The sequence below is a fragment of the Marmota marmota genome, unplaced genomic scaffold (assembly GCF_001458135.2).
Source record: "Marmota marmota marmota unplaced genomic scaffold, marMar, whole genome shotgun sequence".
Classification (NCBI taxonomy): domain Eukaryota; kingdom Metazoa; phylum Chordata; class Mammalia; order Rodentia; family Sciuridae; genus Marmota; species Marmota marmota.
Genome location: NW_026000229.1, coordinates 3072713 through 3100156, shown reverse-complemented (window position 1 = coordinate 3100156; position 27444 = coordinate 3072713). Strand labels below are relative to the sequence as shown.

General features: G+C 36.6%; 1 protein-coding gene across 13 annotated transcripts in view; it reads left to right on the top strand.

Annotated features, from left to right (window-relative positions):
- Positions 1-27444, top strand: part of Herc2 (HECT and RLD domain containing E3 ubiquitin protein ligase 2) — a 183704-nt gene that overhangs the window by 56570 nt on the left and 99690 nt on the right. For 12 of the 13 annotated variants that reach the window (XM_048793048.1, XM_048793046.1, XM_015480325.2 and 9 more), the window contains 17 exons: positions 746-924; positions 5494-5678; positions 6990-7145; positions 7805-7990; positions 12681-12851; positions 13223-13326; positions 14502-14652; positions 16572-16786; positions 17045-17177; positions 17280-17407; positions 17500-17695; positions 18463-18596; positions 19606-19779; positions 19856-19992; positions 20115-20266; positions 20924-21115; positions 26657-26844. In XM_048793048.1, the coding sequence (XP_048649005.1) occupies positions 746-924; positions 5494-5678; positions 6990-7145; positions 7805-7990; positions 12681-12851; positions 13223-13326; positions 14502-14652; positions 16572-16786; positions 17045-17177; positions 17280-17407; positions 17500-17695; positions 18463-18596; positions 19606-19779; positions 19856-19992; positions 20115-20266; positions 20924-21115; positions 26657-26844 (2781 nt within the window). The remainder of the gene's footprint in view (positions 1-745; positions 925-5493; positions 5679-6989; positions 7146-7804; positions 7991-12680; positions 12852-13222; positions 13327-14501; positions 14653-16571; positions 16787-17044; positions 17178-17279; positions 17408-17499; positions 17696-18462; positions 18597-19605; positions 19780-19855; positions 19993-20114; positions 20267-20923; positions 21116-26656; positions 26845-27444) is intronic. The other variant, XM_048793040.1, reaches the window with a different exon arrangement.

Genomic DNA, 27444 nt, shown 5'->3' with positions numbered 1-27444 from the left:
TTAAGTGTGAAAAAGTGCTCCCACTTGGGTCTGTTTTAGTGAAATTGACAGATACCCCTTCATCACATAGATCATTTCCATCACTTAGAAAGATCTTTGCCCATTTACACTTGCAGTTAGGACACTCCCTGCCCCTTAGTTTAGATGAATTCTGCCTGTTCTGAATGTCACATAAATAGAATCATATAGTAGGAAATAGAATCATATAGTAGATTCTTTCCTCTTCTGCGTCTTCTTTGTTTTGCCTCAAATCCATCCATATCATTGCATGTATTGGTGTTTGTTTTTATTATTGAGAAATATCCCATTACTGTTGGCTTATTCACTCTTCTGTTGAAGGACATTTGATTGTTTTTGGTTTTTGATTATGTAAAGCCTCTGTAATCACGCTAGTACAAGTTCTTTAGTGAACATATGTTTTCCCCTTGGTTGAAAACTTTGGAGTGAATTTTGCTGGGTCCTAGGGTGAGCCTGTGTTTACAGTTTCCCTGAGTGGCTTTACCATTTACATTTGAACCAGCATGTATGGGAATTCTAGGAGATTTTACTTAAACTGAGCAAATTTTACAGAAACTGAGCAACCGAATGGGATTTCTGATGAGGTGTGTGTGCCAGTGTCACCAAATGTGTGCATTTCCTCACAGAGGCTGGGATAGCTGGACAGTGGAGTCAGGGATCAGTCTAGCATTCCTTCATGCCTACTAATGAGATCATTGGTCACTAATTTCTGTTTCATGAGTTACAGGATATTGAAGCCAAAAAAGAAGCACAGAAGGAAAAAGAAATTGATGAACAGGAAGCAAATGCCTCAACATTCCATAGAAGTAGGACTCCGTTGGACAAAGACCTTATTAACACAGGGATATATGAATCTTCTGGCAAACAGTGTTTGCCTCTGGTTCAGCTCATACAGCAGCTTCTTAGGTAAATAGTATTAGCTGCATAATGTTTTAATTAGTTATCATTTTCATGTAATTTAGTGAACTCTAGTACTAAGATTTCAAGAATGTGTTTGCTGAAAATTTTTCTGAAAATTACCTAGTGTCGATTTGAGGGTAAAGAACAGACTTATAAATATAGATGAGAGGAGAGGTTGGAGAGTATGAGGAGATTCTAAGGATTTTTATGAAAGAGAACTTGAAGTGTGCAGTAAACACATAAAAAGAGTCATATCTGCATTGACAATGGTTAGATGCATTTGAGACTGTCATGATAAGATTTGTTTTTAAAAATTTGTTGTATCCTGCCTAATTTTATAAATTATAGATTTGTGTATATTATTTCGTAAGACAATTTTTAAAAACAAAGTAAATGAAAGTGGTGAGCATTATTTTGGAATGCTAGATCAGGAAGAGATTCAGACTGTTAGAAGAGGCTAATCTTGGAAAGAGCCAAAGTGGTCAGACAGAGTTGGCTAAAAAAGGTGATTCAAAAGAACAAAAAAATCAACATGATTTATAAAAGGGATTTGTTAGAAAATAAAAAAAAGATTGTACCCGTATTTAGTAAAACTTTGCTATACATGAACTTAGATTCCTAGTTTATTATATTTTCTACTTCCAGAGAAAGTAGACCCCGAGGTGTGTTGGATAAGGCAGCTGAGTGCACAGCACAGACCCAGGCAGTGGCTGCTGCTCTGCCTACCTATTCTCAGAGGAGGGGGTCCTTTGGCCTGATCCCTACAGTAGAATTTAGTGGGCATGTAGTGACATTTTGAAAGAGTAAGTTTTAGTTCTAGTGTTTCTTCAGTTTTAGTAAACATTTTTTTGAAAAATGTTTTTTCTGAAGTTTTTTCTTATTTTCTTTCATCAGTATTCCCTACATTCTGACCTTTTAATTTAACAAATTAAAATAGAGAATTGACTGTACATAGTTTGTGGTAATAGAAATATCTTGGGCTTTGTTCTTAGAAAATTTTAGTTATAACTACTTATAAACTTGGCAGGTGAACCTCTGTACAGCATGGTAATGTGGGAGTAAGAATAAGAGCTGTGTTTACTTTCAGAGTTAATTCAGGATCAGATGAGAAAATGGGTGTTTAAGTTCTTGGTAGTTAAGATATAAAGTTCTATGCAGAAGTTTTAAAGCCAAGTTTTTTTTTCCAGAAGTGCTAAGTTGGTGAATGCCTCTTTCTTTACTGAGGAGATGTGTGTGTCATGGGCCATTGATGTCCCTGGCAGAGGGCTAGTGCTAGTTTCCTATTGTGGGTCACTTGTCGTCTAAGGGGAGACCAGTGTTTCTTCTCTCTTGTGTATTCAAGAGTATTCATTGGACCTGCAGAAACTGGTTTGGCTAGCCCTCTACTGTCCAGTTTGGCTGTCATTCACCACAGTTGATTAGCATTTGAAATGTGTCCATTGTGGCTGAATATCTTATCTGTTTACCTTTTATTAATTAAAAGTAAAATTTAAAAATTTATTCCTTTTTCAGAACTTTAAAGTCTATTTGGGATAGTAATCATATGTATCTACTTTTTCTAACTATACATTTTATGAATCAAGTGTGGACTAGGTATTTTAAATGAAAATCTAATTGTCCAAATTGAGATGCTGCATAGGTTAGAGACCCGATGGCACCTGAAGACTTACTATGAAAAAACAAAACCAAAAACACAAAGCAATGTAAAATATGTCAACAGTTTTTTTCTTACATTAATTCATGTTGAAATGCCATTTTTAACATGTTGGGATGTGCTAGCTTTCCATTACTGTGACAAAATACTTGAGACAATTTATAAGGAAAGAAGGTCATTGTTTCAGTCCACAGTTTGTTGACTCTCTTACTTTTGGGCCTATAGTGAGGTGGTATGTCATGGAAGGAGCATGTGGCAGAGGATGCTACTCATTTCGTGATGACCGGGAAGCAAAGAGAAAGAGAGAGGGAAGAGCCAGGGTTTTGATATCTTCTTCAAGGGCATGTCTCCCTTCCTTCCACTAGATCCCATCTCTTATGAGTTCCACCACTTCCTATTAGCACTAAACTGAGTACCAAGTCTTCAACACACGGAACTTTCAGGGATACTTAACCAAATCATAACATGGAATAAATATATTATTAAAATTAATTTCATGTTTCTTTTTACTTTTATTAATATGACTAATAGAAGATTTCAAATTATACACACGACACTACTGGTGTTGTTTATTTAGTTCTGTGCTATCCTCACAGTCCATTTTCTTTCTATTGAGTATGTGTTTTTCACTTCTGTGGCATCTGGGGTCCTGTACAGTTCTTTGGTTCCACAACAGATTTATAATAAAAATGTTGCTATTTAAGAAGCATGAAACCAGAACTTAAGTATAGAAGTAAATTTTGCCTCATAAAAATTTTAGAGAATTTGAAAAGAAAAATGTATTCATAGCCTTTTTATTAACAGAACACCAATGATCCAGGCTCTTCACAAGTATAGACAACGTATCCCTCCATTTGTGTGGATAGATATAATTTTATTTACTTACATGTTGGTGAGTGGAGGATATTTATATGTAGATTTGAATATTTATATGTATTTCTTTAAACCTAAAGATGAAAGAGATTTTGGAGACATTTCATGTCCTTTAGTGTATAGAAAACTTGGGTTGAAGAAATTACTACTTGCCAAAAATAAGCTGGGAATAGATTTGAGAATAATTCTTCATTCTTAACACTGACAGAGAGCCACAGAATACCATTTTTTTTTAGAAACACATCTCTTTTTTTTTTTTTTTTAAAATTGTAGTTGAACACAACATCTTTATTTTATTTAATTTTTTTTATGTGGTGCTGAGGATTGAACCCAGGGCCTTGCACGTGCGAGGCAAGTGCTCTACCGCTGAGCCACATCCTCAGCTCTCACAGTACCATTTTTATTAAAAAGCAAAGAGCAGTAAAGTTTTTTAAATTAGTGAACCCTACTGGAACTAGATTTTGAATTTTGTGATAAGGAAATAAGTTAAAATATTTATGATATTTTGTTACTATCTTGCTTTTTTAGGTATAGCATAAGTGCCAAATTCTAGACTTGTTCCTTCTGTTTCAATGTCAGGGTAGGTTATTGGGTAGCGAAGTTGAAAGTTGAGGTCAGATGGCAGTGGCAACCCCAGTGCATGCTCATCTTTATTTTGTGTGACAAGGATGATGCATTGCTCCTTCATAGGCAGTCTGGGTGTGAGTCAAGTTGCTGTGGGACTTCTAGCCACTGACTGTGTCTGTCTCCTGCTCCTGTCCTCATTTACACTGTTGACAGTTTCCTGGTGCGAACCATGGGGCAGGTGCCACTGACAGTTCTTCTCAACAAATCTACTGTCATATTAGGAATTAAAGAAGTGAAGCCAAAAGCATGTCCTTGACCTTGGTGTTATGCAGAGATCCTCAGGTCTGTCTTTTGGTGGCAGTGGCAGTGAAATGTATTGTACAGCCTAGCCACACACACTCTTGGCTTGGATGGGGCTGGTGGGATATACCTGGTTCAGTGGCAGCCCTGGAACCAGGCCCTACTTCAGTTGTTCTCCCCTCTGTTGAATTCTGACTTCAATAATCTACTCTCTCCTTTTTATTCTCAGAACCAGAGATCGAGTCCTAGCTTGCTTATTGCTTGAGACTGTTGCTGTGTGGCAGGGTCCCTCTCCCTCATCCCCTCTAGTTTGCTTTCACCCTGTCCTAAGAGTTACCTTCTTTGAACACGTTTGTGGCAGAGGTCATTTTCCTTTCAAAACCTCAGTATCTTGGAGTTGCAGAATCTAGTCCTAATAGCCTGGCCCTCTGTTACCTTCAGTGTCCCCTTCCTGCTTCTGTGGCTTGTTCTCCTCACCTTTGTTCCTTTGTACTCTGCATTATGGAATCAGAAACTTTACTATTCTTCTAATGGAACCTCTTGGAAACTCATGATTTTTGTCCTTTCTCCCCATCTGCTGATGGCTCATGCTCATGGCTCAATTCACATTGCTCAGTTGGGATTGGAGTTAATGCCACTTTCCTTGCTGCCATGTTCTTTGGGCACCTGTTATGCTGCCCTGGAGTTGTTTGTACCTACTTTGGTCTCCTTTCTCATATTCTCTGTGTCCTGATTACCCTCCACATGACCTGCCCCATGTTGCCCGTGCTGGTCAGGTAGAAGCACGCAAGTCTTGTCTTTAAAAGTAGATCATGTTTATATATTTGAAATGTAGCTTTAAACAAAAAGTGCCAGTTTTTTCTTCCAAAAGTTTGTATAGGAATATTCCTTTTTGAATAAGATCTACTTTCAGATTGGACCATTCCACGAAGCTCTGAAGCACATGGGTAAGCAAAGGGGCATTGTATCTTTTGAATCTTCTTTGCTCCTATGCTCAGTTTTGACTAAGGTTGGGCTTCTTGAAGATATACCTGACACATTTGGGGTTGGTAGCCAGCTGGAGGTGACCTGCATGTATGTTCTGTGCTTCTGATATTAGCTTATGTCATGATTTATCCCCCATCCATCTTATTAACATAAATAATTTGTTTAATTTGCAAACCTTTTTTTCCTCTGCATAGAAACATTGCTTCTCAGACTGTAGCCAGATTGAAAGATGTTGCTCGTCGAATTTCATCGTGCCTGGACTTTGAGCAACACAGTCGTGAACGATCTGCTTCATTGGATTTGTTACTGCGTTTTCAACGTTTACTTATCAGTAAACTTTATCCAGGAGAAAGTATTGGTCAAACCTCAGATATTTCTAGTAAGTTGCTTAAAATGTGAAAGAATCTTTGTGTCTTTTAGGCTTTTTAAATTTAGGCTTTTGACATGCCTGTTCTGTATGTGCAGATGTGTTATTCTCATACTATAAAATGCAACCATTTTGGTGCCTTCATTTTGCATCTACTTTCTTTGATCTAATATTTTTGTGTCAGACTGATCAGTATATTTTATTTCATTGTCTTAACATTTAAATTCTTTAGACATAATAAATAGATGCCTTTGTGTTCAGTTTATTCTTACAAAAGATTTGTCAGATGTGTTTCACATTTTGTCAAACTTTGGTGACTGACATGACATGGGAATTGAATAGTGACAGAATGACTGTTCATATGCCACACAGGGAAGACAGCTGGGTGTAGTGGGAGGAGGACTGAGTTTCAGGGATAGCTCTGGATAATTAATAGCTTTTAGACTTTGAATTAAGTCTCTTGGGTTTAAAGATTTCTCGTCTGCAGAATTGGGGTAATCCCTGAGGATGACAATAGGATGATGCGTAAGTGCTATGCACCACATAGGTCATGGTGCCTCTCTGCCAGGGTTAGAAAGATGTGCTGCTTTTGCTAATATTTTTATAACTTAGTTACTTTCTGAAAGGAGTTAGGCAGTGTCAGTGATGGAAATATGTAGATTTATGATCTGAAAGAGATGACCATCTTGTAGGCAAAACCACAAGGACTAAAAAACTATTAATAACCATGTAGGCAGAAAGTTGAAGGTTTTAATGAGACTGAGAAATGCCTAGCTTTGTTCATTGAGAATAATTTACAAGCCTTAGGAAAACAAACATTTTTGCATTAGATATAAAAATTTTAAAAATCTATAAATTATGACTTTAGTATTTATAAACCCAAATTTCTAGGTATTTTGTGGTATAGAGTATAAAACTTAACATAATCAGATTCATTGTCCCTCATGTTATATGACATAAAAAGAGTCAAGGAACTTACTGAGATACTGTTTCAAAACTTAAAACCATCTAACTAACTGACTTAACTAACTAATTAAATAAGTGAAGGAAGGAAGGAAGGAAGAAAGGAAGGAAGGATTGGGGATGTAGCTCAGTGATAGAGTGCTTACCCTGCTTGCACAAAGTCCTGAGTTTGCTTCCCAGTATCACAGAAACCAAAAACCAAAACAAGAAAACCAAACCAAGCCAAGGAGTAAGGGTTCATAGACTCCTGTTTGGGAAAATTATTTCAGGTAAAAAATACAAACTTGAGAGTAAAATAGTAGAGCAGTTTGTTTGTAGAGTAAATTTTTAATAGTGAAAATTTTGAAATCTTTCTTCAAGGTCCTGAGTTAATGGGTGTTGGCTCCTTGCTGAAAAAGTACACAGCTCTTCTGTGCACACACATTGGTGATATACTGCCTGTGGCAGCTAGCATTGCTTCTACCAGCTGGCGACACTTTGCAGAGGTGGCTTGCATTGTAGAAGGGGACTTCACAGGTATCTATCTTACTTCTGCCTATGGGCAAATGTTTATTTTAGGAGATTGATGAACGCTAAAATGTACCTTTTCCAGATAAAATTGCATGTATTTATTGTATAAATTTTCTGGTCCTCTTGTCTTTTTTTTTTTTTTTAGCTTTTGGCAATTTGTTGTGTTAAGCCATCTGATAGGGGAATCATAACCCTTTAAATATAATTGGTGGTTTAGATTTATAACATCACTTTAACACTTCAATAATGAGCTCAGTGGTAATTGTTTAATTTTATTTGGGCAACATAAAAATTCGTTGCCCCCTTCAAAATCATAATACATTCTAATATTGCCTAGTGTTTTTTTAAATAAGGTTAGAACATTATTTTTGAGTCCCTCTTTTTCTGATGGTAAACATAGTGTTAAACATTTACTTCTTTGAATGAAAGACTATAGTTCATAATTCTGTGTTTGAAACATTTTTTTGAAAAAAAAATTCAACTTTGAGGGTTCTTTTTGGTAGCTATATCCCTCTTTCAAAATAAAAGATAAAATAATCCTACAGAAAAGACATGCATTCCTTATTTTATGACTTATAATTTAAACATAGAGTAAGGTTTTGCATAGCTTTTATAGGATATGCACTTTAAGTTTTAATGCCTTTTAAATTTCTTTTTAAATATAGGTGTTCTCCTTCCAGAACTAGTAGTTTCTATAGTGCTTCTTCTCAGTAAAAATGCTGGTCTCATGCAAGAGGCTGGAGCTGTTCCTCTTCTGGGTGGCCTGTTGGAACACCTGGATCGCTTCAACCACTTGGCTCCAGGAAAGGAACGGGATGATCATGAAGAGTTAGCCTGGCCTGGCATAATGGGTATGGCATCTTAACTTAGGACTTTCACTGAGGAAAACTTTATCTAATCCATTCTTGTCTTTCTGTTACATTTTACAAAGGAAGACCGATTATTTGCCATTTCCACTGATGGCAGTGGCGGTCGAAAATGAAGATAATCTAAATTGGGAGAGATTTGGGTTGCATTTAAGGAAGTCTCTTGTATTAGTAATTGTTGTTAAGTCCTAAAATGGACTACTTAGAAAGTATTGGAAAGCCCTTTCCTGGAAGGTGTCTCCAGAAGATACTGTTGAGGTGGTTAGATATGGTGCAGCTCAGGAGGCAGGAATTGGTCTGGGCTGACTTTCCCATCAAAAAGTCATTGGTGTTATTTGGCTTCAGTGAGTGCTTTCTTGTAGACATTGTCTGTAGTGCACTCCAAATTAAAGTGAAACCTTGATGTCCCAAAGCTGGAGCTTTGGCATTTTTTTAAATGTAAGTCACCATCCATAGTTCTTGTTTCTTGGATTCAGAATTAATCTAAATCATGGTTCCTAAAAAATGAAAGCTCCAGCTGAGTGCGCTTTTTCCTCTTATATTTTAGACCCTCATCTTTACCACATAGGAACTTAAAATAAGAGATGGCAGTTTGCCAAGGAAAACAGCCTTAGGATTTTCAAATGTAGTTTTTTTACTTTAAATACAATTATACTTTCAGCATTTGTTTGCTTTTGTTTAGGAGTGATCTTAAATTGTCATGTTATTTTTGTCTCTATAGTTAATATGACTGAGGGCATTTAATTTGATCAGCATTTTACTAATTTTAAAGACTTTTTAAAAATTATGAAATATAACACAAAAGTAGGGAAAACTAAGTTATATCCATGCAGGCTAAATGTGGAACATGGCAGGACTCAGCCAAATACTGCCTTGTCTCCCTACACCATGTCTCTCTCCAGGTAGGGGGGGCATTGTCCCCTTATTTCTTAGGATCATTTTATTATCTAAGCTTGTGTTCTTGAACATCATAGTTTTAATTTTGTCTGTTCTTGGAGTTCATATACATGGAATTTTACAGTACGTGTCCACTGGTGTCTGATTTTTGCCTCAGCATTTAGTTCCTGAGCTTCATCATGCCATTTAATTTTTTCACTTTTATTGCTATATGTAGTGTATCTTTGAGTATACCACAATTAATTCATTCTACTTATTGATGGAAATATAAGTTGTTTCCAGGTTTAGGTTATAGTTGATATAAATTGGTTTAGACATGTTTGTTGCTTGGTAGAATTGCTGGTTTGTAGAGGAGGCTTTACTGTAGATTGCCAGTTTCCTATAGTTATGCCCATGTTCATCTGTATTGCAAAGCATGAGGATTCTTGCAGTTCCACCTCCACACCCAGAACTGGCATTGTAAGTGCTTCCTGTTTTAGGCATTCTGGAGGGTGTGCACTGATATCTTTGCTGTATGTTCAGAAGCATTTTCCTGATTATTAATAAGGGTTAATACCTTTATATATGTGTTGGGATAACCAGTTGAATGTTCTGTTTTGTGAAGTGTCAGCTCAAGCTTTCAACCCATTTTTCTATCTGGCTGTTTCTCTTTTTTAATATTTCATAGTGTTATTGTACATTTGGATATAAGCTTTTGGCTCTCTTTCTTGCATAGATTTTTCTTTTTGATCTTTTTATGTTTTTTTTGAAATTTTAATTTGTTATATATCACAGCAGAATGTATTACAATTCATATTATACATATAGAGCACAATTTTTCATATCTCTTCTTGTACACAAAGTAGAGTCACATCCTTTGTGTCTTCATACATGTACTTAGGATAATAATGTCCATCTCATTCCACTATCTTTCCTTCCCCCTTGCCTCCTCCACCCCTTTCCCCTTTGCCTTATCTAGAGTTTATCTAATCCTCTCATGCCCGCCCCCCGCCCCCCCCACCACATTATGAGTCAACAGCCTTAAATCAGAGAAAATATTCCACATTTGTTTTTTTGGGATTGGCTAACTTCACTTAGCATTATATTCTCCAGCTGTATCCATTTGCCTGCAAATGCCACGATTTTATTCTCTTTTAATCCTGACTAATATTTCATTGAGTATATATACCACGTTTTCTTTATCCATTCATCTACTTTTATGGTGTTTTTGGATGAATGGAAGTTTAATTTTAAGAAATCCAACTTGTTAATCTTTTTATGGTTGTTCATTTTGTGCTCTAAGAAGTCTTTTCTCTACCCACATCTTACACATTATATTTACAAGTTTTAGCATACTAACTTTCACATTTGGAGTCATAGCACACTTAGAGTTGGGTTTTGTGGAAGTTTTGAGATAGGGTTTATTGTGCAAGCACTTTTGGGTGAAAGGCTTGTCCTTGGTCACTTTTCTGGAGTGCTACCTTGGTCTAGGTCAAGTGACTGTACCTGTGTCTGTTTTCACTTACAGCTCTTTTCTTCTTGACTGACTGCACTTGCCAGGCCCTTAGATAAATTGTCAAGTAGAAATGTTGGCACTGTGCATCCTTGTTTTATTTCTACTAGGAAACAAGGCAGTTTTCTAGAGAAAATGCTTTTCATTTTCACACATGGCATACAATGTTTGTTGTAGGATTCTTTTTGTACATTTTTTTAAATATTAAAGATGTTTCCTTTTGCTTTTGTTTTGTGATGAAGTTTCATTTATGATTGGATGTGAAATTTTGTCAAGCATTTTTCTGTAAATCAGGATGATCTTTAAAGTTTCCTTTTTCTATTAATGTTTCAAACATTAAGTCACTCTTCTATTTTTGGAATGAAACTATCTTGGTTATAATATTGGTCATATAAATAAATATTGCTGATCTTAGTTTGCTATTTTTTAAAGACTTTTTATATCTGTGTTTGTAATATTTCTGAATTTCTTTGCATCTATGTTTGCCATTTTCCTTATAATTTTTTCTATGGCCTGTTATTTTCTTTTCTTGAGATACCATATAAGTTATTGATAACCAGTACCCCTTTGTTCTAAGGAAGCTGTAATGTGGGAAGAGGGCAGCTCCCATGCTTTTAGCACTTCTTGACAATCTGTTTATCTGAGAATGTTAGCTAGGCAGGGGAGAAAGTAGTTGATTGATCTGAGAACAGAAAAACAATAGATATTTAGGTTTTGATTACCAAGATTATGCTCGTCTTGTGGAGGGAGTTGGAGAATGTTCTTTCTTCTTGTTTTCTTGGAAGGGTGTGTATTAGATTGGTAAAATTTGCCATATAATTATCTTGGCCTGTAGTTTTCTTTGTGAACATTCTTTTTTAGTGGTCAGGGATGGGGTGGAATTAAACTTATTTTTTAAATTGCAATAAAATATGTGTAACTTAAAATTTACTGTTTTAATTTGTGTGTGTTTGTGTGTGTGTGTGTGTGTACGTGCTCGCGCATGTGCAAGTGAATTGAGAATTGAACCCAGGGCACTTTACCACTGAGCTACATCCTCAGCCTTTTTTCAGTTTTGAGATAGGGTCTCTCTAAGTTGCCCAGGCTGGCCTTGAAGTTGCAATCCTCCTGCCTGAGCCTCCCAAGTACCTGAGATTCCAAGCGTGCACCCCCACACCAGACCATTTTAACCATTTAAAATTTTAAAAAATTTTTTTGGTACTGGAGATTGAACCCAGGGGCACTTTAACCACTGAGCCACATCCCCAGACCTTTTTTGTATTTTATTTAGAAATCGGGTCTCTCTGATTTGCTCACCAGAGTTGCTGAGGCTGGCTTTGAACTTATAATCCTTCTGCCTCAGCCTCCCGAAATGCTAGGATTGCAGGTGTGTGCCACTGGGCCTGGCTCATTTTAATCATTTTTAAGTGCACACTTCAGTGGCATTGCATATATTCACGTTGTTATGCAATAATATTATTCATCTGTAGCATTTTTTCATTTTCCCCAACTGAAACTCTTTACCCACTCAAGACTAACTTTTTATTTCCCCCACTGTCAGCCCCTGACAGCTTTGCTCTCAGCTGTTTGGTTAACTTTAGGTATAGTTTGTATGGGATGGATATGATCCAAGTTTGATTCCCCCTGATCCAACCATTTTTAAATAAGACTGAATTGGTGTCCTAGCATTTTCAAAGGTGACCAATCAGATTTTACTTTTTTTGAGTGCCATTATCAATCAGTAGAATTTTATTAATTTGATGTTTATTAACTCAAAAGTAAATTTTAGATTTTATTTTTTTCTAAAATATAGATTTAAATGTAAATATCCTTCCTCAAGTATACCTTTAGCCATTTATTCCAAGATTTGATTGACAATATTTTGATTATCACTCATTTTCTAATTTCCATAGCCATTTTCTAATTTCCATAGCCATTATTTTCTTAGAATTTTGGGTTACTTAGAAGTATATTTTATAATTTTCAAATATGTGGACAATTTTTTTTCTTATTTTTACCAGTTTCTAGTTTTAACTATGTTATAGCCAGTACAGGCTCTTAATTTTGTCTTTGAAATCAGTTGAGATTTCCTCTGTGGCCTGGAACATAGCCAGATTTGATACTCCTGCTGAGTAAGTTTTTAAAAATATCATTCTGTATTTAATAGAATTTGTTTGTAGTGTTAGTTATAGAAAGGGTAAGTTATTCTCCTATTACAATTGTAAATTTTAAAATTTCTATTCTTTCTGTTTGGTTTTCCATTTGACTGTTGATCTATTGATTGATTTTTGGTTTCTGTATATGCAGAGTCATTTTTTACAGGTCAGAACTGTAGAAATAATGAGGAAGTGACACTTATACGCAAAGCTGATTTGGAGAACCACAATAAAGATGGAGGCTTCTGGACTGTGATTGATGGGAAGGTGTATGACATAAAGGACTTCCAGACACAGTCATTAACAGGAAATAGTATTCTTGGTAAGGCTGTATGTTTTTTTTGTCTTTCATGGTTAAAAGTTAATAACGTGTTATTTTAAGCAGAGGGGTCAGCTTATAGGTGATCTCTCCTGTTCTTCAGCCTCTACGTATTTTCATTTATCTGTAACTTTTAGTGTTTATCTTATCAACAAATTCAGGCCCACTTGAAGAAGTTCTGTGCATTATCATTTTGTTCCAATACTTACTGGAATTTGTTCCCATTTTCTGTGTTGGTCCAGGCAGTCCTGGGAGAGAGTGAGAGATAATTATGCTCTGTAACCCTTACTTTCGTGTTAACCTGCTTGCTATTTCTATATAGTTGTCTAGGCACATTGCATTGAAATCATGTGCTCCTTTCCTTTTTGTTTCAGCTCAGTTTGTAGGTGAAGACCCAGTGGTAGCTTTAGAAGCTGCTTTGCAGTTTGAAGACACACGGGAATCAATGCATGCTTTCTGTGTTGGCCAGTATTTGGAGGTGAGACCTTCCAGGAGTGATGTGGGGGACGTCTGGGGAGGCCCTCTGTGTGTTTGTGATAGAATGAGTTTTAGTCAGAAGTACTCATATTTGGACCCTCTGGGGGAGTTTAGTGATAAACATGAAGATTGGTTAGAAGTTTTTTTCATAAATAAAATTACACTTAAGATTTATGATCTGTTGGTTTTGAAAACTTTAAAAAAATTTTTTTAAGTTGTAGATGAACACATACCTTCATATTATTTATTTATTTATTATGTGGTGCTAAGTATTGAACCCAGTACCTCACACATGCTGAGCAAGTGCTCTACCACTAAGCTACAACCCCAGCCCTGAAAAATTATTTTTAAAGTTGTCAATGTGTAAGAAATATAGACACTATTCCACAAAAAAGGAGTTTAACTTTTGGTCTTTAAAATTTTGTTATGTAAATTTAGGTAGAAATTTGGAATGGTTTAATACACCGAGTTATGTAATTTTGGGGAAGAACTGTAGGAGCATAATTCTATAGGATAGAAGTTGGTCTTTCCCATAGATTTCTGAGGACTGGACTTTATATATTGGGATTGGCTTTCCAGATTTAATAAAATTCAGTAAATATTGTAGGGTAGGGCTTAAAGCATTTTATGAAAGGGAAAACTGTAAACTGTCTGATGTGGCTGGAAAAATTTAAAATTATTTTTACATGAAATAAAAATAAACTCTTTTTTTAATGAGTTTGCTTTTTATTAGAATTAAGTATTTCCTCCACGAGTGGTCACAATTTACTAACCTATAGTAACACTTATATATTTTGTTTCTCATTGAGTTCTTTATGCACATATCAATTCACTGTTTTCTGAAGCATTGTATATAATCACTGTGGAAACTCTATTTAATTTCCTAAGGGATATTCTAGCTAAGTTGTTTATCTGTACTTCTTCCCCCACCTCTCCATAGATTGGTGTGTCTGCTGCCTTTTTTCTAGGATGTGTGGGTTTTTTGTGGTATCTAGTTACTTGAGCATAGTGGTATTAAGATCATTGTAGAATATAGGAACAGGGTGCCCAGAACATCCAGTTGCCCTCTTCATGGCTCAGGAATGTGTTGAGTACATAAACTATTATTCTTTTAGGTTTTATGTTTTAAATTAATCTTGTTTTCTCAGACTGATGTTGAAATTAAATTTTTTCCAGCCTGACCAAGAAGTGGTTACCATACCAGATCTGGGAAGTCTTTCTTCACCACTGATAGACACAGAGAGGAATCTGGGCCTCCTTCTTGGATTACATGCTTCCTATTTAGCAATGAGCACACCACTGTCTCCTGTGGAGGTTGAATGTGCCAGTAAGAAAAACTTTGTTTTCTGCTAACCAATCAGATTATTTTATTTTAGTTGAGCCATCAGTTCCATTAAGGATAGGAGAGGGGTAAAAATCAGCTGTTGCTGATGAAAAATAATAAGGGTAATGAGATTCCACCAGTTAGTTAGATACAGCTTTCCTTTGTCTTATGGTCTATGGCCTCAGGAAAGCTAGCTAGTGTGCGGGAATGTCTGTCCTCTGACTAGTCTCATGTATTGCATGTGGCAAATGGGTCCAAAATAACCATTATCTCTAAATTGCACAGTGTGGATTGGCTGTTCCTATTAGGAATAGCCTTCTGTTTAAGAATTGCATTTTTACCAGACTTAAGTCAGATACATTTTGGAATGACAGCTTCTGCAACATCTAAAATATTGAAATTTCTCTGTATCTCCAATGATGGAATTAACCTTTTTTTCATGTAGTTGTATATTTCTCCTCTGTGCACCTGTCCTTCTAGCAAGTATATGTTGAACAGTTAGTTGTTCATATCAATTACCATGCTGGGCATTAGGAATGTAGAGATGGATAGGATATGCTTCCACTCTCAGCTGCTTGTTTGATGTTGAACCAACTTGCTAAGTGGGTCAGAAAACAGGGTGGTAAATGATGATATGGAGGCATTTAGAAGTGCTTCTGCTGAAAAAAGGTTCCACAGTGGCAGCAGTCCTGGAACTAGGTTTGGGAGATTCTGGGGAGAAACACAGATCATAAGGGTCACTGTTGAGAAGGATGGGGTCACTAGCTTTTTGTCAGAGTGGACATCTGTTGAGGATGACCTTGGTGTCTACTTGGTCCCCTGTGGAGCAGTCCTTTGGGCCCATGCCCTCACTGTGCCTGCCTGCATTCCTCCTTCAGACAGTCATAATAGAGGAGGATGAATTTCCCACAAATCATCAGGGAGTGAGAATGGGAAACTCCAAGGTACAAAGAGTAAATAGTGCTATGGGCCCTGGTGGATGGGGGCTGAATCCACTGCAGAATCAGATCTGAAGCGTATCTTTGAGGGATAAAGAGGTGTTCCCAGTGTTCTGAATAGAGCCATGGAGAGTCAGGATCAGATTTGTGTTTTATAATAGTTAATGCAATCATTTGGGGGGATGCTCCTGAATGCTCTAAATCTAAATGTTCAGTGAAAGAATTCTGAGTGCTTCTCAGATTTGACTGTGTGTTTGAAACAATACTCTGTTAACCTAAATTATTAATAAAAATCCATAGTGATATATATATTCTGACTCTTTTTGGATATATTTTCTTCCCATTGTCATAAAAGTTATAGTTAATATTCCTGTTGGCTCTAACAGATGGCATATTCTTGTTGAACCTGTCATTTCTGTATCTTGTACTGCACACAGGTTCTTCTTTCCAGTTCATTTGGTCTCCCATCTCTAAGATCTTTCCTTTTCAAAGTTTTGTGTTGTTTTAAAATATTCTCTTGTTCTTATTACTTTATAAATACTCTAATAATATTAGCCTACCCTAAGGATGTTCTTTATAGATACTGTTCAGCTATGCTCTTCCCCCTGTCTGCATACTCAGCATTGATAACATGGCAAGACAGGAGGTCAGCAAAAAATTTAGGGGTTAGGCTCAGGTTTATTTATTTTTTGGTACTGGGGATTGATTCTTTCTTATACCTGATGCTGAATTTCACCTAAATTGAGCACTCAGTTCAGTGTTTTTTTGTTTGTTTGTTTGTTTTTTAAATTTTTTTTAGTTGTAGTTGGACACAATACCTTTATTTTATTTATTCATTTTTATGTGCTGTTGAGAATCCAACCCAGTGCCTCGCCCGTGCTCGCCAAGCGCTCTGCCACTGATCCACAACCCCAGCCCCTGTTTGTTTGTTTCTGAAGAGTGCAATCAAGATCCTTCTTTAATACTTGCTCCTACATTTTCTAGAGTGGCTTCAGTCATCCATTTTCTCTGGAGGTTTACAGACCAGCCAGATCCACTATAGCTACAATGAGGAGAAAGATGAGGACCACTGCAGCTCTCCTGGGGGCACACCTGCCAGCAAATCCCGACTCTGTTCTCACAGACGGGCTCTTGGTGACCATTCCCAGGCATTCCTGCAAGCCATTGCAGACAATAACATCCAGGACCACAATGTGAAAGTAAGCCAGACCTTCCCCAACTTCTGACTCAGTATTCTGAGAACTTTGACATATGAATACTTTCATGCCTTTATGAATAGCACAGTTTTTGTGTATTATTGAAAGTATTTTGAGGTAAGAAACTGGTTGTGTTCATGTGTCAGCAAGGTTTCAGAGCATTCATTACTGATTGCAAATACATCAGAAGCTGTGGCCCACTAGGATTTATGAAGATTCACTGGGTAGCTCTGAAGTTTTCTCTGGCCATTTCTGTTGCAGGACTTTCTGTGTCAAATTGAAAGGTACTGTAGGCAGTGCCACTTGACCACACCCATCACCTTTCCTCCTGAACATCCTGTGGAAGAGGTTGGCCGTTTGCTATTATGTTGCCTCTTAAAACATGAAGATTTAGGTATGAAGCTCAGTTCCACATATTTTAGCTGTACTGAGACCTTCCAATTGACATGTAATACACATTCTTTTCTGCTCTTCCCTCCTTTTAAATGTCTTACAGGTCATGTGGCATTAGCTTTAGTTCATGCAGGCACGCTTGGTATTGAGCAAGTAAAGCATAGAACATTGCCTAAATCAGTGGTGGATGTTTGTAGAGTTGTCTACCAAGCAAAATGCTCACTCATTAAGGTGAATACATTTTAATTCTCTTTCTCCTTTGCTGTGCATTCAGTTGCTGAAATACTTGTTGTTAAGTTTTTTGTTCACATTTAACTTTGCAGACTCATCAAGAACAGGGCCGTTCTTATAAGGAAGTCTGCGCTCCTGTAATTGAACGTTTGAGATTCCTCTTCAATGAATTGAGACCTGCGGTATGCAATGACCTCTCTATAATGTCTAAGTTTAAACTGCTAAGTTCTTTGCCCCGTTGGAGGAGGATAGCTCAGAAGATAATACGAGAACGAAGGAAAAAGAGAGGTAAGAATATGAAAGGTGGGCTGGGGATGTGGCTCAAGCGGTAACGTGCTCGCCTGGCATGAGCGGGGTGCTGGGTTCGATGCTCAGCACCACATAAAAATAAAATAAAGATGTTGTGTCCACCGAAAACTGAAAAATAATTATTAAAAAATTCTCTCTTTCTCTAAAAAAAAAAAAAAAAGAATATGAAAGGTTGGGAAATACTGTTGAAACAACTACATGTATTGAATCCCTGATTTTAGAGAAAAGCTGCTTGCTGTTATTCAGTGTACTTGGCATTTCCACATACTGCCATGATATTTATGTGTACTTATAATTAAACATAAAGAGCCTGCTTATTTTTCCAAAAGATCAGATAATGAAACAACTGGGAATTCAGTGTGTTATGATTTGGTAACTAGAAAATTAATACTGTAAAACGTAAATACTGTGACTTTACTAGACTGATGGGCAAAAGAAAGTTTTTTTTTTTAATTTATTAACTTTAATGTCAGTTGTCTTAATAATGAGAGAGTAGAATATTAGAGCTCCTACCCTTCAGAGGACACTCATTCTTTTTGTCCTTGACACAGTGTGGCAGAGTGTTATTACTGGTTGTCATGGGAAACTAATTGTGATACTTTTGTCATTTTAGCATTATGGTTTACAATGTTGTTTACGTGTTTCTTTGAAGAAAATATTCATTTTTCAGGCGAACTTCAATGTTTCCTAATTTAAAATTTTATTTAAGTAAATGATTTTTCATAATGCATGATGTTTTCAAACAGTGCCTAAGAAGCCAGAATCTACTGATGATGAAGAAAAAATTGGGAATGAAGAGAGTGATTTAGAAGAAGCTTGCTTTTTGCCTCATAGTCCGATAAATGTGGATAAAAGACCCATTACAATTAAATCTCCCAAGGTGAAGTATTTTCTGTGCTTCTGAGATTGGATGAATAGAAACATAGCACACGGCAAATGAATTTGCAAGTATTGCCTTTGTTCTGAGCACCTTTAGGGTAGTGAATAAAACCAGATTGTAATTAAAAGTACAGCCCCCATTGATGCCTAATGGACTTGACTGATGGTACTCTGGTCATAGCTATAGCTGGAGAAGTGTGTACTTTTATTTTTGGTACTAACTTGCATCATTATTCATTTGCCATTTATTGAATGTATCATATCCTTTGTTCCAGAAACTGTTTTGGTTCCTGCGGCTATTAACATGAAGGGAATCTTATTTATATGCAGAGTTAGCCTGTTCCAAAGTATATTAATATAGAGATTATAAATTCACTTATAAACATTGCATAATTTTTTGAATAAAAACTATATATTATAAAATATCTGGGTATGGTGGCCTATTTAGCTCAGCATAGAACATATTCCTAGAATGTGTGAGGTCTTGGGCTTGATCCCCAACATCATAAAAAAACAACCGACAAAACAAAAACTTATTCATTTAAATTTATTTATTTATTTTTATTTTTAGTTGTGGATGGACACAATACCTTTATTTATTTATTTTTATGTGGTGCTGAGGATTGAACCCAGTGCTTCTCACATGTGAGGCAAGTGCTCCACCACTGAGTACAACTCTAGCCCTAATTTAAATTTATTGCCATTATTTATTTATATTAAAGTAACTTTTAGAATACATGTTAATAAGATAAACTAGCCAGGTGTGATGGCTCATGCTTGTACTCTTAGCTTCTCAGGAGGCTGAGGTGGGAGGATCGAGAGTTCAAAGCCAGCCTCAGCAAAAGTGCTAAGCAACTCAGTTGGACCCTGTCTCTAAATAGAAAATAGAAAAAAAAAGATGTGGCTCAGTGGTCGAGTGCCCCTGAGTTCAGTCCCCAGTACCACCCCCCTGCCCCCGTCCCCCCCAAAAAAATGATAAACTAATGGTGCGTATTGTTCTTGTTTGTTAGGATAAATGGCAGCCACTGTTGAATACAGTTACAGGTGTTCACAAATACAAATGGTTGAAGCAGAATGTTCAGGGTCTTTATCCACAGTCTGCCCTCCTCAGTACAATTGCTGAATTTGCCCTTAAAGAAGAGCCTGTGGATGTGGAAAAAATGAGAAAGTGCCTACTAAAACAGGTAATGTTTTATGAGAACATTTCTCTCTTCATCGAGTAATAAACCCAATACTGAACTGTATGCATTCATCTTGCAGTTGGAGAGAGCAGAGGTTCGCCTGGAAGGGATAGATACAATTTTGAAACTGGCAGCCAAAAATTTCCTACTTCCATCTGTGCAGTATGCTATGTTTTGTGGATGGCAAAGGCTTATTCCTGAGGGAATTGATATAGGGTAAAACTTTATAACATTTTTTCTTAATTATGGGAATCTGTGGCAACACAACATTGTTCTACTGAAGTTAAAAGTCTGGCGATATCCTAAGTAATTTCTTTTTTAAAATCTTTGTTTGAAAGGGAACCTCTTACAGATTGTTTAAAGGATGTTGATTTGATCCCGCCTTTTAATCGGATGCTTCTGGAAGTAACTTTTGGCAAGCTGTATGCTTGGGCTGTTCAGAATATTCGAAATGTTTTGATGGATGCAAATGCCAAATTTAAAGAGCTTGGTGAGTTTAAAAAATTCCCCAGTGTTTAAAAGACTGTATTAAAGTTGATATTGCGGTAATGTCAATGACTGCATCAGCATCATTTCATAGTTTGGCATTCATTATATGTTGTAGATACTTGCAAATGCCACTTTTTGCTTTTAGTATATTAGATTGATAATCTAAGCCACTGTGAACTTTCAGATTCTAAAGAGAACTTTCCAAATTTGACAGAAGACAAAATCTTGAAGTACTCTCATATAAAACTACATTTTCACATTTTAATGGTTATCACTTATGCTATACACTTGTAACATGTCTGTGTTCTGAATCAATACTTATTTCCTGGGTAATTTGAGCATCCACAATGAAATGCTAGGAGTGGTTTTGAGGGATAAAAGCGGAACATAATTGTTAGGTTGGGAATGAAAGGAGGCCCCAGGGATATTTAGAGAGCAGCATGCTAAGTCTTAGAGACAGATGGATATAACTGTGTGAGGAGTACAGGTGGAAGGACTGTTGTAAAGCAAGACATAGCTGCCCTGTGTCCATACAATATGGAGACTCACTGAAAAATAGAAGTTAAAATAAACACCAAAATACCAATGCTTTCTGTATCATGTATATTTTTATATCTGTGAATAAGAAATTGAGCGATTGAATGTTAATGCTTACCAGGTATTCAGCCTGTTCCTCTGCAAACCATTACCAATGAGAACCCCTCGGGACCCAGCCTGGGGACCATCCCCCAAGCACGCTTTCTTCTGGTAATGCTTAGCATGCTCACCCTGCAGCATGGTGCGAACAACCTCGACCTCCTGCTCAACTCCGGCACATTGGCCCTTACACAGACAGCACTACGGCTAATTGGTAGGTTGGCACCAGCTTTGGGTCTTTTATGAAAAATGTCACAACTTTGCTTTGATGTCTCTCTCTTTTTCTTTTTTACTATGGTAAGATACAGATAATATAAAATTACCTTTTAGCAATTTTAGATTTATAATTCCATGGTTTTAAGTACATTAACAATTTTGTGCAATTGCTACTACTATAGTTATAGAACTTTTCATCATCCCATGGGCAAACCCTATACCCATTTAACAATCACTTTTGATTTCCTCCACTCTTCAGTCCCTGGCAATTGTAAATCTGCTTCTCTTTCTATAGATTTGCATATTCATGGTATTTCATAAAATGGAATCAAATGGAATTTGTGGCCTTTGGTGTCTGGCTTATTTTGGTATTTTATGCCACTTTATGAGTGAAAAGTGTTTCATTATATGAATATATAGCATTTTGCTGTGTATTTGGGCTGTTTTTGCCATTTGGCTTTTGTGAGTTATTCTGCTAGGAACATTTGTATACAAATTTTTGTTTGAACACCTCTTTCCAGCTCTTTTGATGATGTACCTAGGGGCAGAATTGTAAGGTCATATGATGATATGACCATGCTTAATTTGTGGAGACATACCCACCTATTGCATAGTGGGGCACCATTTTACTTTCAAGGGCTTCTGTTTCTCTACATTCTTACCGACTGGTTATTTTTTGTTGTTTTGTTGTTGTTTTTGAATTAAGGACATCCTAGTGGGTGGAAAGTGGTATCTCATTGAGGTTTTCATTTGCATTTCACTAATGGTGAATGGATATTGACAATCTTTATATGTTGGCAATTTGCATATCTTCTTTGGGGAAATGTCTACATAGTTCCATTGTGCAGTTTTGAATTGGGTTGTTTGCTGGCCTTTTGTAGTGAGTTGTAGGAATATCAATATCACTTAAGTGTACCTGATATTTAAAGAGGAATTGACACCAATCCTCAAACTCTTCCAAAGATATTCCTGGTTGCTAGCCTTTTACATATCTGTAGATCTTTATGAGATATATGATTTGAGGAACTTTCTCCCATTCTGTGGGTTATTTTCCCTTTGATGCACTCAGTTTTCAATTTTGATTAAATCTATTTTTTTTGGGTCGTCATCTGCTTTTGGTATCATATTCAGAACACCATTGTCAAATTTAAGGAGGATGAAGATTATCCCCTATGTTTTCTTCTGTACGTTTTAAAAGTTTAGCTCTTATATTTAAAGTTATAGTCCATTTTTAGATAAATTTTTGCTCGATGCTAGGTAAGAGTCCAGCTTTTTGTTGTTGTTTTCCAGCTTTCCCAGTGTCATTTGTTGAAAAGATCATTTTTTCCCTCAACATGTGGGTATCCTTATGAAAAATAATTGTCTGTACATATTGAAGGTTTTATTTCTGGATTCTAAGTTTCTTTCTGTTATTCTATATGTCTGTTATTTATGCTAGTACTGTTTTGAACATTGTGGCTTTGTAGTAACATTTACAGACTTTTGAGTAGTGACTTTTGAATCGTAACTTTTGAGACATCAGGGTCTTTCAACTTTGCTTTTCTTTCTCAAGATTATTTTGGCTATTTTGGGTCCTTTGCATTTTCATATGAATTGTTTTCTATATCTACAAAAGCCTTTTGGAATTTTGCTAGGCATTATATTCAATTTATAGGTCACTTTGGGGGAGTTTTGCCATCTTAGTAGTATTAACTTTTATTCTAAGAATGTGAGATGTCTTTGCCTTTATTTAGGTCTTTAATTTCATTTAGCAATACTTTATAGTTTTACAGTTATTGGGGTAATGATGGCTTCACAGAATGATTTAGGAAGTGTTCCCTAATGCTCTCTTTTTTAGAAGGGTTTGAAAGTAGGTGTTAATTCTTTTTTAAATGTTTGATAGAATTTACTACTCATTCAATCTCTTTACTTGTTATAGATCAATTCAGATTTTCTATTTCTTCTTGAGTCAGGTTAGGTTATTTGTGTGATTCTAGAGTTTTATCCATTTCATCTAGGTAATCCTGTTTATTGGCATACAATTTTTCATAATATTCTTTTATAAGCATTTTTATGCTGGTAGTAATTTTCTTACTTATATATCTGATTTTATTTATTTGCATCTTCTCTCTCTGTCTCTTCTTTTTTTTTTTTTTTTAGTTATTCCACAGAGATTTGTTAATTTTACTGACTTTTAAAAAAACAACAACAATTTTTGGTTTTGTTGCTTCTATTGTTTTCCTATTCTCTATTTCATTTACCTTCTGGTAACTTTGATTTTTCTGTTTTATTTTTCTAATTTCTTCAATCATGGAGTTATTGATTGAGATCTTTTTAAAGTGCATGCTTTCATAAATATAAGTGTCCCTTTTAGCACTGCTTTTGCTGTACTACCTAAGTTTTGATATGTTGTGTTTTCATATGTCTCAAATTTTTTTTTTTAGAGAGAGAGAGAGAGAGAGAATTTTTAATATTTATTTTAGTTTTCGGTGGACACAACATCCCTGTCTGTATGTGGTGCTGAGGATCGAACCCGGGCCTCACGCATACCAGGCGAGCGCACTACCGCTTGAGCCACATCCCCAGCCCCTCAAAATATTTTTTAACATCCATTGTGATTTTTTTTTTTTTGACCCAGACATTGCTTAAGTGTGTATTGTTTAATTTCCACATATTTGCAGATTTTCTGCAAGTGAGTGAATTTCTGGTCATTCCATTTTGGTTGAAGGACATTTGTATGAGTTTACTATCTTTAAATTTAAGAGTTGTTTTGTGGTCTAATACATGGTTTATCCTGGAGAATAGTCCATGTATACTGAGAAGAATATGTATTTTACTCTTTGGATGGAGTGTTCTGTATATGTCTCTTAGATCTAGTTGATTGATAGTGCTATTCTTTGGATGAAAAGTTTGAGATGCTTGAAGGTCAATGGTTGGCCCAAGTCCAAATGAGAAAGAAGGTTTTTCTCAGACTCTTTTATCTTAAAGTTCACATTGACCCATTGAAAAACATCAGGCTGGAACACAGCTGGCCTCTAATAGTCATTCATCTGATTGATTACTTAATGCCTCATTAGCAACTAAGAATCGCTTTAAAAAAAATGACACAGTCGTATCTCCTAGAAATTGCCCTTCTTTTTATGTTGTTCCAGATGCACCAATAAAAAAAGATAACCACCTAGAAAAATTCAATTAAAAAAGAACTCCTTTTACCTCATTGCAATTTTATTTTCAGCCCCTAGTACTAAATTTAGCATTTTTAAGGTTGACAGGACAGCTAGAACATTGTAGCTGGCTGGCAATTCCTCTTTGCTCCTGGGTACCTGTGGCCTAGGCAGCACAAATCATTAATTATAGGGGCTTGTTCTGTTAATAGTACTCATGAGTTTGAATTCCAACTGGTACTACAGAAAAACAAGAGAATTTCTATATTTGAATTTCCCTTATTAATATGATCTCTAGAACTTAAGAAATCATAACCATATAATATTTTATATTAACTTTATAATCCAGATACAATAGCTTTCAAATATAAACTATTTAAAGAAATTCCCTTTTAGGGAGGAGGGGAAGAGAAAGGAGACATACTGGGGGATGAAATTGACCAGTTTACATTGTTGTATTGTGTGTATGTACTAATATGTAACAACAAATCCCACTGTTATGTATAATCATAATGCACCAATAAAAAAAAAGATAACCACCTAGAAAAATACAATTAAAAAAGAACTCCTTTTACCTCATTGCAATTTTATTTTAAGCCCCTAGTACTAAATTTAGCATTTTTAAGGTTGACAGGACAGTTGGGACATTGTAGCTAATTGGCAATTCCTCTTTGCTCCTGGGTATCTGTAGCCTAGGCAGCTACTAAGCTGAAGAAAAGACTGTTTCCCTCTTTAGTTTAAAGCTTTGTTCTTTTTTTTTTTTTTAAATATTTTTAAAAAATTGTTGATGGACCTTTATTTTATTCATTTATTCATGTGCGGTGCTGAGAATTGAACCCAGGTCCTCACACATTCGAGGCAAGTTCTCTACCAATAGGCCGCAACCCCACCCTAAAGCTTTGTTCTTGCCCTGGGATTTAACCTTTTTTATGCTTAGAGGAGAGAGGAACACAAAGTTTTCATATTTTTGGCGCACCTAAGCCTGCCTTTGGGACCATTTGGACTCTTTGTTTCTCCCACCCTGAGGAGAAAACAAAAGCTAAAGGAGTAAGGAGGACTGCATTTTCTTCCCTTGTAGCTTCAATGAGCCCAAAAACAGCCAGGGATCCACTCTCCTGGGGCTTAGTTTATTGTTTTCAGATACATTGATAAATGTTACTTCTTTTCAATTGAGAACAGCTCAGTTTCTGTTCCATACAGTGGATGACTCCATAGCCATCCAGGCACCAAATATTTGTCCTGCCCTGCCTGCTTCATTCTTTATTTTATCAACCAGTGCTTTTGCAGTGTTTGAGGAAGAGTTAGAGTTGTAGTAGAGAATCTTTCTCCTGCTGCCCTGTGTCTGGAGCTTCTAATCTTCTACCTCAGATTTAATTTGCCTGGAGAACTCACAAGTCTTGGCAGGTGGTTGTACTAAGAGCTACAATTTGTTACACTGAACAGGTACAATGCAGAGTCATCAAGGGGAAAAGGTATCTGGGCAAAATCTTGAGGAAACCAGGAACAAGCTTATGGAGTCCTTCCTCTCCCAGACCAGTTACACAGGACCCTTAATCCACCCCCCCCCCACCTCACCCTCTATCAGCTTGTGATGACATGCATGAAGTGCTGTCTACCTGGGAAGCTCATTAAACACTTGATGCCCAGAGTTTTCATTGGGGGTGATCAGGCAGCTACCCCTGCCTGATACATACCAAGTTCCCAGTCCCAGAGGAAAGCAGGGTATAGCATAGACCACAGTGTTTGTGCAAACAGTTAGGCACAGTGAGCCATGCTCTTCACCTGGGGAATAAGGGAGCCCTCCTGAGATTCAGGTTCCCAGGTGTCAGCCAAGTACTCATCTTGTAATATGCCTGTCTGCGACCTGTGCTGTCATCTATTTCTTGTACAAAATGGTAATTAAAAGTTTGCTAATTTTCCATTGTTAGGCATTTAGGTAGTTATCTTTAAGTTAAGTATCTTTCTAACTTAAAATCTTATTTTGCTCTTTTGGGCAGGGAGTCATTCCTAGAAATAGAATTAATATCTTTTTTGAGCATTTTTATATCGTTTTGTTTTCTGAGCATGCTCCTTCCTTTACCTTCTTTTTGTACTAGGTTTAATCAGGAAAAATTCCACACTTTTTATTGAATAAATTGATTAAAAATACAGTATGGATTTTTTAAGGTCTTCATCAGTTCTTACTTTTTTTTTTTTTTTTTCGTGTGTGTGTGTCTGTGTGTAAAATAGGGTGTTGTAGCTACTTACCAGCTCAACTATTTCTTTGGGTTTTTTTTTTTTTTTTTTTTTTTTGACAGTACCAGGGATCAAATCTAGGACCTCACTCCTGCTAGGCAACTATTCTACTACTGAGCAATATCTCCAGCCCTGAGCTATTGTTTTTGATGCTCTGACAGGTCCTAGTTGTGACAATGTTGAGGAAGATATGAATGCTTGTGCCCGAGGAGCCTCTGCTACGGTTTTGGAAGAAACACGGAAGGAAACAACTCCTGTGCAGCTCCCTGTTTCAGGGCCAGAACTGGCTGCCATGATGAAGATTGGAACCAGGGTCATGAGAGGTGTGGATTGGAAATGGGGCGATCAGGTACTCTGAGATTTGATTTAACACATGAACCACACACTGGTTATCTTTAGCACATCCTGCTGTATATGATATTAGTGGAAACTGGAATATTTAACTGTCTTAACTCAGGGCAGGTGTGATTGATGGAGGACTTAGTTGTTGATTCCTGAGCAGCTAAGTAGAGGCAAAACAAGCAGAGAGTAACAGCATCCTACTGCAAGGGACACCTTAAGGAGAACCAAGGCTGGAAAGAGTGGCAGATATTTAAAAAAAAAACCTCACTGGCATATGGCTTCATTTGATGAGCAACAGGAACTGGACTGAGAGTGAGCAAAAAAAAGTAATTCTCATTCTGAATGCTGGTATTTTGAAGGGGCAGGAAGCCCAGATGCTGCTTCTGAGAGCTCACGGCTATATGCCCATGAAATGCCCAGACTCATATCACTTCCAAATCTCTCTCAAGTGCCCCCAGGGAGAGGTTGCTTATCATTGCCCTAGTTAAGTTAGGGCAGTGTTCACCTTCATATAATTATACCAGCTATACTGTTAAGCATGGGCTTTGTCACAGTACTGTAGAAATGAAAATGTCCAGGGAAAGGTAGCAGCATCCTAAACATAGTT